We start from the raw sequence: 12,916 nt of genomic DNA, 5'->3' as shown, positions 1-12,916 counted from the left end.
TTCGACTTCCTATCATTTGCTGATGATTGACACCTGTCTATAAGCATGGAATTTCCTCTAATTTATAATTTTATCCCTTTGAATTTGGTGCTTTCCTTTTCTCAAGGAAGCCCTTTATATATTTCAAAAGATTCTCATTGGCTCACCAAATCGACTTCACGTGGGCTTAGCCAATACAATTTCATCTTTTTGCTCTATTTCTTTAACTATAATCATTGTTGGAGAACGCCGACCGATGCAACCCCAACATTAAAGATTCTAAAGAAAGAAAATACTAAAATATTTTCCAATATTCAAATGTCTATGGTGGTACCAAACTTCTTGCCTCATGATAGAGAGATATCAAGATCTAGTCTTAATTATGCGCTTATGTAGAATAAATACTACTTCGAGTATAAATCTATCATGTTAAGTTTGAAACTTGGTTTATTGATGATGTATTACTTCGATTTTTTTACATATTTTCTATTCCAAACAAGTCATCTTATTGATGGTAATAAAAGGGAATTCTTTCAATAAGACAAAGTCAAAACTTGTTATGGTTAAAGTGATTGAGATGTATAGAAATTCTAAACACCTGCTAATTCAGATGAACCAAATAGGATAGGAATGATATGTTATCTATCAACTATTTTCTTAGTCCTTATATTCTCATTTTGATTTGGCAAAGAGTTTTTATGAAATTATTTGATTTTGTGAAGAAAATGGAGGATTGAGTCGATGGAATATGAACTCCACTTTATATATTAATTTTATTATAGAATATAAGTGTAATGATTTAGTTGAATGATAAGTCCACTTCCCTAAAATGAAAGAAAAGCAACTGAAACTTTAAATCACGGATATTTGAAATGGCAAAATGGAACTTTAAATCACGAACGAGTGAGTCCTAGTTAACGAGAGTCTAAATTTGCATGTAGTTCAACTTGTTCTTATGCACAATCAATAATATCACATCATACTTAAAACTTTAATCATCGATCAATTTTGTTATTTTAAAATTAAATACTACTATCTCCGTCCCTGAAAGTTTGTCCCATTTTTTCATTTCCGTCCGTCCCCCAAAGTTTATCTCATTTCACTTTTTACCATTTTTGGTAGTGGACCATTTATTCCACTAACTTATTCCTACTCACATTTTATTATAAAACTAATATATAAAAGTAAGACCAACAATCCACTAATTTTTTCAACTCACTTTTCATTACATTTTTTAAAATCGGTGTCGAATCAAAGTGGGACAATATTTGGAGGACGGAGGTAGTAACCGAGAAAGTATTAAATACATATGGCACAAATATATAAGCAAGTGATCTATCCTATCAGTTCACATAAAATAATAGAAGCCAGGGTGGCTTGCATTATGAACTGTGGCACCAAGTACTATGATTTAGTTTCATCCATATATTTTATGCAATGAACTAATTAATTTTTACCCCCTCCGTCTCACAAGATAACATATTTTCCTTTTTAGTTTATCCCAAATAAGATGACACATTTTCTTTTTAGTAACTTTATCTCTCTAATTAATACACCAAACCATTTTTTCTCACTCCTATTAAAATATTCATCTTTCTTTTTCTCTCTATTTTGCTCCTTACACCCACATTTTTTCTCTCTAATTAAATATATTAACCAATAACTCCTAAAATCTTGTGACGGTCCAGAAATGTGTTATTTTAGCCGGGATGGAGGAGTATATATTTAGCAAAAGTGAAAAGAAAATAACAAATGGGAAAAATTATAAAAAGCCTAACCGTAAGGAGGTATGTCACTTGGCAGTTCCAAAATGACTTCGAAAGATGTGAAAAATGCCAAAAGAATCAATAACAAATCTGTGAAATGTCTGCCCAAAGCTTTCATGGGTCTGTTAAGTTTAAGGTTTTTAAAGTTACTTAAATTGGAATAAAGTTTTTCCTGTTATAGAAATATTTAGGATTCCCCACGTGTCACTGCCTTATAAGGCGACGGCGCCATTAAACTACCCTTGCTTTTTCAATTTTATAATTATAGATTGGTCCTCGAGTTCTCCACTATTCTAAATTAAGAACCCAAAAGATAGTTTTGGAATCCAAAACTATACAAAGCAATTAACAAATTCTATAAAAAGGGCTTGTCTTGACTTCAATATCAGCCTCAAATAAAATTTCTCACCCCTTTGATTTGCAGACTTCATCTCTAAGCTCAACAAAAGTAACCTTTTTCTTTTCTTTATTCCATCTTTTTGCCCTAGTTGGGGTTTTTTAGATCCAACAATTGGGAAGAAGGAAGAAACCCTAGAAAGAAGAAAAATGGGGAGGGGGAAGATCGTGATTCAGAGGATCGATAACTCAACGAGCAGGCAAGTGACGTTTTCGAAGAGGCGAACCGGATTGTTGAAGAAGGCTAAGGAACTTGCCATTCTATGTGATGCACAAGTTGGAGTTATTATATTTTCAAGCACTGGCAAACTCTATGAATTTTCAAATACCAGGTTTGCTTTCCCTCTAAATCAAGAATGCTCAATGTGTGATTTCTGTTTCTGTCTCCTACACAATATTAACATCACGAAATTAAATATAAATATATACTTCAAACCAATCTTGATTAATTGTTTAGGACCATTTTGCATGGAATTTTGTTTATGATAGACTAATTAAATCAAAGATTCAAAATTGGATGCTCGGTACTTTTAATTTAAACTATTTTTAGTTTTTTTGAACATCTTAGTGGAAGAAGTATTAAGTTTTGTGTATGATAATTGACAAGTCTAATCTTTTTCGAACAACTCTTTACTTTGTAGAGTTATATAGTATGAAGTTTTCGTCTTATATCTAATTCAATCATTTCTAATGAAGAAATTAATGAAATATACTGTATGTTTATGTATATTTTCTATGGTTTCTTGAGGCGTAGCTAAAATTTCAATCATATGAAGATGATATGATAATAATGAAATGAAATATCATGTTACAAGCTTAAACAATAAGATCTGAGATTGAATAATAAGTTGGATGGAACAATCCTCTATTTATAAAGACAAATCTTTCAAGTTTTCTTTTTGTTAGCTCGTGACGATTTGTCTAATAAGATACCATTGTTTACCGATTCTATCCATCTTTCAAGAGTTTCTCAAGTAGCAAGCATATAACACTCTATATTTCTCTATTTTCAGAGAGCTATATATAGTTAGGCCTTATTATCTATTTATATTCTCTTGTATAGCAGTTCAAGGGGGAGAGTAATAATAATCTGTTTGTATTCCATAATGTCTTGTAAGATGCCAAAAATGATACGTGTGACTATACCTAAATTGTAAGGCAATAATGGTATATACTCGAGTGAGATGTATAGTAGTAGCATATGTAAGATAATCTATAGTCAATTTGTGTGATATGTTTATTGCATCCGTAGATGGACGACATGTGGCAATCTATAGGGTTCAAGATTCTGAGATGTTAGAAGACATATTTTCCTTATATTAATCATAAATCATAAACCATTAATATTGACATATGTCAATTATGTTGAGTGCAATGTAAGATGCCATGCTATATGGCAATAGAGGATCCAAGTTGCTCATTTAATCTTTCTTCATGTGATACATTACAAAAGGAAAGAAGGTAATTATGCAGAATATGATGTTTTAGTAAGGAAAGTAATTTATATGTGTGTCTTAAGTATAAAAATTGTGTAAGTTAACTCTAGATACCCTACCTTTGTTGTAGATATATACACCTTGAAAATCCCATTTTGCTAACACTTTCAAATTATTGATTTTAAAGCTTCAAGTTCCATAAATAAATAAATGAAGCTACTTGCATTTATCAAATACTTCTTCTTTTTGGAGTAGGCTCTTGTTTGATGGGAGGAAACAATTTGGTTGGCTTGCATCAAACTCGTGAGTGGTAGTTTAGGTAAATCCATGAGCCCCTGAGATAGTTTAAGGTATTATTAGATGAGAAGATAATGTATTGATACATTCTCTATTGCATTAAAATCAGATACCTCAATCAAATCTCATTAATTATTAATAAAGCAAAGTTCGTTTCCTGTATGTCTTTTGTCTTGTGTTGTGACAAGGTAAAGATAATAGCATTGATTGGAATCAACAATTTAGCTTTACTTGGACGGTGCATGCACAACACTTTATAATTATATTGTTTGTTAGGTAAATTAACACCAGAAGGACTACATTTAAAGTTTCTATATGTAGTTAAAACATTAAGTACTATTATAACATTTTATTAATTATATGTTGTTATAACATTAATCTATTAGTACATTATTAAAGTTGTAGATAGAGATGAATTAGTCCCTACAATATAAAGCCTACTAACAAGAGCTTTAATCTATGATATATGTAACCCTTTGGATTTTATTAAGAAAGGGGGGCTCAAGTCTAATTAAGATTTAGATATGTTCAATTATATGGTCATTGGGTATTCAGAAAATAGGAATCAATAATAATGTCTTATGGCATTGACCTTGACCTTTTTTAGAAAAGAAACTCTATCTTAATATTTCAACTAGCTAGCTAGTTTTTTTGTTTTTTTTTTGCAGTTGGAAGATTACTTGTTTGGCTATGTATGGAATTCTATGACAAAAAATGTTTGGTCATAGAATTCCAAACATAGATGAGTTATCTATCCTATCAGACACACTCTTAGTATATTGTTTGTTTTTAACTGCAATTCACCATTTGCATTGTTTAACATATTCTAATTTCATAAGCAATATATTATGTTTTCTTTTCTTTTCAAGTGCAACTGTCATGAAATTTTCCTTATCTTGAAGAAGACCATATATACTATAGGATAGTGAAAGGAAACCAATAACTGTAGCATCCAACATTTGCTTAATGTCAATTGTGTTTTACTATAAGTTCTTGTAGTACTTGTTTCATTTCCCAATACTCAATTGATCAACTTGCTGTCCACCAATCATATTAGCACAATTATGACAAATAAGAATTTAATTAAAAAATCTTCTTAAAAATTATTTAATTGTTAAACCCCAAATCCGGTGTCACCTGGTGAAGATACATCACATAATCCTAAGTTTCAAATGTTTTATATGAAACTTAACCTTATCTGGTAAGTCATTATTTTTTTTGTTATAGTTGCTTGTATAGTACCCACACACGCACCATACACACACTCAATGCATTTAATAATGTTATGCAGCATCCACAGATGTTGTAATAAGCATTAGTGTGTTATAATATAGCATGGCCTACACTCCACAATTTCCACTAAACGGTAGGCCGATCATCATCATCATCCATCATCTTTCGCATTCCACTTATCTTAATTTCTCTCGTGAAATTGGACTCTAAACTTTAATTATCAGTATCTTTTGAGGAAATTAAACTCATGAGACACCTCCTCCTAAACTAATCCACATTACATTTGCTTCTATATATGTGCTTCAACCTCATCATATTACTATTTAAGTAGACATTACAATCACTTCACTTAATTATGTAGAAGAAGTTATTCAAGTTATTCTCTTTAGGCTATATTGGGTTACACTTTCCCCTAGCTATAAGCTATATCAATACAAATCTAAAAGTACTTAAATTGAGTGCATGTAAATTTGATACTACTTGACATTACCTCTAACTGAAAATTACTCCTTTTATGTTTAAAATGGGAAAAAAAATAAATTATGAGAGAAGTAAAATTGAGTAGCTTTGAAGTGTGTATATAGTGCCATGTGCACTCTTTATGTCCAAGTGTCATGTGATTTTCATTATTCAAGTCTAGTTTCATGAAGATTGAAACAAAAGCATATGGTGAGGTTAACTAGAAGGTTATACCTAATCATCATAAACTTGCAAAATCTTTATCTTTTGTCCTTCCGGGCTTTTTCAGAACTAGTTCAGTTAATTTATTCATCTCAGATCAAAAGTCAAAACCACACATTTCATTTCTACTTTCTAGGGCTTGATAAAGATGGTGATGATAACTTATTAGAATATCATGGTAGCTTAATTACTGGATAAAGTAATTACTGATAAAGTGGAAAGTTAAGTGATTGTCTGTGGCCTAAAAAGTATTTTCGAATCAAATGGTAATAGATGCAAATATCTATTCATATGATTTTATTGTCAAATGCTGATAAATTTTCTATCATATGTACTATTTTGCCTTGCAGCATGAAATCAGTTATAGAGCGTTACACTAAGGCAAAAGAGGATCAGCAACAGCTCCTCAATCCGGGATCCGAGATCAAGGTAAGATTCTGCCACTAAATTTGCTTCTTCTACTTCATTAGATTCATTTCATTTTTTTTTCAAATGAGATAAGTATAAGTTACTTGAATGAAATTTAACATTAGGTTAAAGAAACTGTGATTATATATGAGGAATTTTACTTGAACTCAATTTCCATTGGTATGCTTAAAATTTGGGGAATTCATTTTGCTAGTTTTGGCAAAGGGAAGCAGCAACCCTAAGGCAACAGTTGGGCGATCTACAGGAAAATCATCGGTACGTTTAGGGCTTGAAGTAAAATAAATTATGTAAACAATAAAATTGGATTGACATGATAAGTAAGACAGGAAACTGATGGGGGAAGAGCTTTATGGACTGAGCGTCAAAGATCTTCAAAGGATAGAAGAGCAACTAGAGCTGAGTTTGCGAGGCGTGCGTATGAAAAAGGTTTCATATACATATATATTCACTTCCAAACTAAACACATTATTTCAATAGTATTTGTCTTACAAATTTATTACTGCAGGAACAAATATTAAGTGAGGAGATTCAACAGCTAAGTCGAAAGGTATGGATACATCGATCATATATAAATTAATTACGTACGCCTTATAATGAATTAAGACTTTGAAAGTAACTTCAGGGACAATTGATCCATGAAGAAAACATTCAGCTGTATAAGAAGGTGAAACTTATTGAACAACAAAACAAGGACTTGTATACAAAGGTAATTACAATAAATTAGTTATATTAAATTGTAAAAGAAACTAATTTCGATCTAATTTTATAACATGATGTGTGTAGGCTTATGGTGCAGAAAATTACAGCCCCTTTGAGGTTCCAAGTGGTTTGGCCCTCTATGACTATGCACCCATACAGCTTCAACTGAGCCAGCCTCGACCGCAATCAACTTCTACTCAATCGAGGTATTTTTCGAGAGCTCATTTCATTATGAATCATTCACTTTCGCATCCAAATAAATTTTGTGATTTTATGATCAGTGAGCAGGTTTGGAGATGAGTACGTCCAACAAAAGGGTTTATTGAACTGTCTTTTATTTAAAAACAAATACTTTTGTATCGTATTCTGATTTGCTATAGAAATGGATGTACTTGGTTGGTATGTGAAAGCTTCAATTTTTCAAATTGGTGCTTAATTATAAATTACGCAGGATTTCACAAATCATAAAATCAGTTTCTGTTGTAAACTTATTGAAGTAATTATATATAGGGTAGCAAAGTCAAGCATGATCAAAAACTTAATTTGACTTTTCTTGATACCAAATGATGCAGAAACGTATGGAAAATGACTGAACTCGTAAATAAAATACTCAATAAATTGAGAACTTCAAAGTATAAATCTCAATGTAAAATTAATATTCAAAAATTTGTCTTTTTAGTTCAACAATAGGGCCTATAGGCAATTGGAAATCCTAAACTTATGAAAAATAACGAAAGGGAAAATAAGCAAAAAGGAAATTCTAATTTGATAGAAGGAAAAAACAATTATACCTAATATTTTTTTATCTACTAGTTCTATTAACTAGGAAATAAATAAAATCAAATTAATAATTTGCTTAGTCTCCAAGTCATATATTCTAGAACTGCATCATTTCTTTAACCCAAAACGCTGAAATTTTTAATGGTTAACCGGTATTAAATCCATAAATTATTGGGTGAAATTCAAGTTTCTCCATATTCTATAAATTTGGTACTAAATATATACATATACTATCTCTAAGGTTTTGCAGAAGTTATATATATTTAAAATTCCGACCGAATTGAAGCTTAAATTGCATTAGAATTTTCAGGCGTGGAGCTAGATTTTAATAGTTTTTTATTGATCAACCAGCGAGTATGTCATGGATTAGTTAGATGAAGAATCTTGAGAAATTAATGTTGGAAATTAATTACTATTCCCTCCGTCCCATAATAGATGACATACTTAAGAAATGACACAAAATTTAGGAGATGTTGTTTTGTGTGTTAGGTGGAGAGAGGAAATACAGTAGTATATTTTATATTAATGTGAGAGCGAGTTTTTTCTAAAAAGATGAAATGTGACATCTTTTGTGAGACAAACAAAAAAGGAAAGTGTGACATCTATTATGGGACAGAGGGAGTACAATAATAGAGGACGGAATTATCTTGTATATTGACAAGTGAAAGTGATTTTAATTAGGGTTTTGCTACACACGAAATCAAAGTATACAATATTACAATAACTGTCTAATTTGGTTACGCCAAAGTTTTAGCTGAAGTCACAAATATCTATTCGTGTGATTTTCTTCCAAAAGGATCTGTGTTTGATTATTTCAGTTAGATGTTGGAAGGTACAGAGTTATCTCCGTGTGTTATCAGAGTAATAGGAGTCAATTCAGTGTCGTTGGATCCAAGGTTGACCTGTTTTCCCAATTAAGTTAAATTTTGAATTGAGCATGTAAACTTGGAAGCAACTTTTTTATAAAAATGATAATATGTAAAGGATGAGAAAATTAAACCATATATAAAGTTAATATTCGTAACTTGTTTTTCCATATACAGTTTATCATAATGAGTGCAACTTATCTTTTCATATTTTAATATAGAGGTTTTAATACATTCTGTTTTATTAGATTCTTCTAATGCATTTTGTTTCACTATATAATTTTACAATATTTTATTAGAACATTGTACCAATGCATTTTTGTTTCACTATATAATTTTACAATTTTTTTATTTCATTAGATCCTTGTATAAATTGTTTTTGGGGCGTAGCTGATACAGCGGCAGCAACAGGTGTACCATGTTCCGATTTCTCTGAGAGTATCCACAATAGGACGTCCCAGCCAATAGCCTAGGACTAAGACTAACCAAAAACACCTCATATCACATCACTAGGTCTTTCCACAGCCTGACACATCATCAGGACTTCCCACAACCCACTAATAGGCAAGCACTAGGACTAGCCGATGGCCTAGCAAATAACAAATTCACAAATATGGAATTAAAAATTCGACACGAATACGGAGAAAGTGCAATAATAATTTCATTAAATAAAAAGTTAACCTAGTACAATTAAAAAAAAAGTCCAGTAAAATTTAAAAAATAACGATTCAAACAAATCACATTAGATATCATCGTGCAACCCTACGCGCCCATAACTCTTCAATTATATAATGCTGGAGTCGAATATGAGCTTCTTGTTGGCGAATATCGGCAAATGCTTGGCCCTTTCCGGCGTTCCCCCGGGGTATCCTCATTAGTACATTGGCGGTGGCCACGTCGTGGCTTGGACCAGCAGCATCTTCAACGGCTCAATCAGTTAGTTCTGAACCTTCATTTTCAACGATCATGTTGTGTGTGATAATACATGCATACATGACATCAGCAATGCAGTCGTCATACCACAAACGTGTTGGACCCTTCACACCCACCCATCGAGACTGGAGCACACCAAATGCCCGCTCCACATCCTTTCATGCCGCCTCCTGTCGTTGCGCAAAGTAAATCTTTACAAAGACGGACCACCTAGGGTATATCTCATCCGCCAAATAGTAGCCCATTTCGTGCTGGTTGCCGTTGGAGACGAAACTGATGGCTGGACCAACGCCCAGGCACTGCTCGTTCAAAAGGGGCGACGACCGGATGACGTTGATGTCGTTGTTCGACCCGACTACCCCAAAATAAGCATGTCAAATCCATAGCCGGTAGTCAGCTACGACTTCGAGGATCATCGTGGGATTCTTGCCATTGAAGCCGGTCGTGTACATCCCTTTCCAGGAGGTGGGCAGTTCGTCCACTCCCAATGCATATAATTATGCTACCCAACATTTTGGGAAAACCGTGCACCATCCCGTGCATATCCATCAGACCTTGGCATTCTTCAGGGGTAGGCTTTGGAAGATACCTATCCCCGAATATGAGAATGACACCCCGACAGAAATGCTGCAGACACTCACGGATGTGAAGGTACTCGTCGAACATGTCGGCCGCGCCTCCGTAGGCCAACTGCTTGATTGCGAAGGTGCACTTCTGTATCGGCAAGTGACCGGGTCTACCACTCGCATCCTCCCTGAACCGGAAATACTTGTACCGAGCCTGTAAAGCTGACACGATACGCAGAAATAGCGGCTGGTGCATCCTAAAACGCCGCGGAAAAAGGACTCCCTAAATCACGGTTCCTCAGCGAAGTAGTCGTCAAACAACCGTTGGTGGGCACTTAGGTGGTCCCGGAGGAATACAGTTCGATGATGGATGGGGCGAGGGACCGCCGGCTACTTCTGCTGGCGCAAGTGCTCTTGCACCAACCGGTTTATCTCCCCGGACGTATAGGCCCACAACTCTTCGTTAATTCGCTGCGAGTCGTTAGCATCACCATCACTAGCCACTTTTAATCTACTAGTAGATGGGAAATGAAGAGAGGAGGAAGAGAAACTTGTTAATACAAGTGGTGCAAATGAAATGAAGTGCAACGAGCCGTATATATAGAGTTGGAAATAAATAAATAATTGAAAATGCGCTCGCCGATCGTTAGCCGATCGCGTCGCCACAATAGCGGACGAGAGATCGGCTAATGCCCTCCCTCCGCGGACGAGCGCCGACTCCAATAGCGGACGAACGCGACACCCGATCCGCAAGCCGGTGGCTAGGGCGTGCGTTCGTCCACTATTGCTGATGCTCTAACTTAGTTGCTCTCATTCATTCGTTCATCATTGGGCGAATGATTTGGTTGACTTTGGTTTAATTTGAATTGATGGATATTAGTATCAGGATTTCTGAATTGCTCATTTGGGTCTTTAACTCTTTATCATGGTTTTGGTCGAGACAGATACCGTGTTGAATTAGGTGATATGAATGGATTAAATGTATTTCATTGATTGATGATTATCAATTTATCACTACTCCAGTTCTCTTTAAATATAGATCAAAATATAAGTGAAGAGAAAAAGTATCAATTTAAAATAGAGATCAAAATATATGTGTACAGAAAAAGTATCAATTTATTCTTGGAGTGTCAATGTAATATCAGTGTGAAGATTCTAAAAGAATAACTTTCTTCATTCTAACAGATAGGGATTCAAATTCAACTCTCATCATCCTCAGACTAAAATTTTTAAAAAATGACCACGAAGCTCTTGTTTTTTTCATGTATTTGTGGCATTATATATTCAATGTCAACTAAAACTTGTGAAACATCAAAATTGTCAACTGCCAATCCATTTAATTTTAAATTACTGCAATTAGATAATTAATACAAATACTTTTGTAACAGTGTTATGACCACTCGAAAATTAATATAGACGGACCATAAACAGTCGACAGTGTGAAGTGGCCCTAGAATTCCATAGCATAGGAAAATGACGTTTTTAGGAGTAATATTTTCCCTCATGTTCTTCGTTTCAAATAGGCAAATACCCATCTATTAATTATAAATAAATAGCGCACATGAATTTCACCTAACTTGTATCGTTTGATCATTTACACAATTTATTGAAACATTTATATCACACGCCTTATAATTGGCCCAAAAAACACACATCCTGAAACAATATCAATTATCACACGAGAAACCTTGGTCCGGGCCCGCCGAAATTAGTTGATTGCAAATTATAGTACTATAAATTTAATACTATTAAATTAAAATAATTATAGCATTGAAATACACCAAAACAGCTGCTACAATCATCAAGTAAAAACCAACTGGAAATTGCTGGAATATAAAGCTTTATTTTTTTAAAGAATAATTTTAAGTGAACGACAGCAACGGCAGTGAGGACCAGTACTAGAAGACATAATAGGGAGACAATTGGCCCTTCATCCATGTGCAATCTCTATAACGATATGATTCGATTCAAAATTAGCTAATTATTCCCAATATTTATATTTTCAAAATTAATATAGATTCACAAATCACAATGTTCTGATTTGTAGTGTTGTTTGTGTGTGAGGGAAAGATGATGATAATTGATAGAGTTAATAAAAGTAACAAAACAGCATATATATACTCCATTCACAAATATCTCAACAAAAGTGCAAAAAGTGGAATAGATTAATGCTAAAAATATGTACAAATTGCTTCTGATGCGCGTCTAGAATCTGGAAGCGTGCTGCGTTCGATTGTAATCGTCGTCGCGGCGGTGGCAGCCGTCGTCGAAATTCTGAGAGTAGCTAACGGCGTCGTATTGGAAAGTGAGGGGCTTCGGCGCCGCGTATAGGCTCTTGCTCTCGCTAAGGATCTTCCGGATCAGCCTCCGCAGGCCTCGGTTGGGGCGGGGCCCGGGTATGCGCGAGTACTCCTCGTGCACGGGGACGCACGACGGCGACATGCATCCGGTGAAGTAGGACGGCCGTCGGCTAATAACGTCGCTCATTTTTGGATTGAGATTTGAGAATATTTTTGTGAGGTGGAGTTGTGGTGGAATTGGAATGGAGTTGAGCTTTTTATAAAGTGTGGAAAAAGGCATCCTAACGTTATAACTATTCTATCCTTTCAATGGCCCCAATCAATTATTGCTATAATTAGTGGACTATTGTTTTATTTTAGGATAAGTGGAATGCATACGATTTAGATGATATAATTGGATTTATTGGAGTCGACTATCAGCTAAACGTAAGTCGCAGTCAACATATATGCAGATTAATTGATACAACTAATAACTAATTAGACAGTATTGGCTTTGCACTTAATTAGTTACCACAAAATAGCCAAATTGTTATGGATTACTATGACTTTGTAATA

The 12,916-nt window shown here is 34.1% G+C and overlaps 1 protein-coding gene across 2 annotated transcripts; it reads left to right on the top strand.

Moving 5' to 3' along the window:
• Window positions 1-2,152: 2,152 nt before the first annotated feature.
• On the top strand, window positions 2,153-7,332 carry LOC121773829 (MADS-box transcription factor 23-like). 2 transcript variants are annotated; one of them, XM_042170748.1, is made up of 8 exons: window positions 2,153-2,473; window positions 6,139-6,217; window positions 6,411-6,472; window positions 6,544-6,643; window positions 6,723-6,764; window positions 6,840-6,923; window positions 7,001-7,122; window positions 7,198-7,332. In XM_042170748.1, the coding sequence occupies exons 1-8, from the start codon at window positions 2,292-2,294 to the stop codon at window positions 7,214-7,216; spliced, it is 690 nt and encodes a 229-aa protein (XP_042026682.1). In that variant the 5' UTR covers window positions 2,153-2,291; the 3' UTR covers window positions 7,217-7,332. The 2 variants fall into 2 exon arrangements, with proteins under 2 accessions (XP_042026682.1, XP_042026683.1); XM_042170749.1 differs by having other exon boundaries at window positions 7,014-7,122; window positions 7,198-7,279.
• The last annotated feature ends 5,584 nt before the right edge of the window (window positions 7,333-12,916 follow it).

Source organism: Salvia splendens, chromosome 17 (genome assembly GCF_004379255.2).
Source record: "Salvia splendens isolate huo1 chromosome 17, SspV2, whole genome shotgun sequence".
Classification (NCBI taxonomy): domain Eukaryota; kingdom Viridiplantae; phylum Streptophyta; class Magnoliopsida; order Lamiales; family Lamiaceae; genus Salvia; species Salvia splendens.
This window is presented reverse-complemented; position numbering and strand designations above follow the sequence as displayed.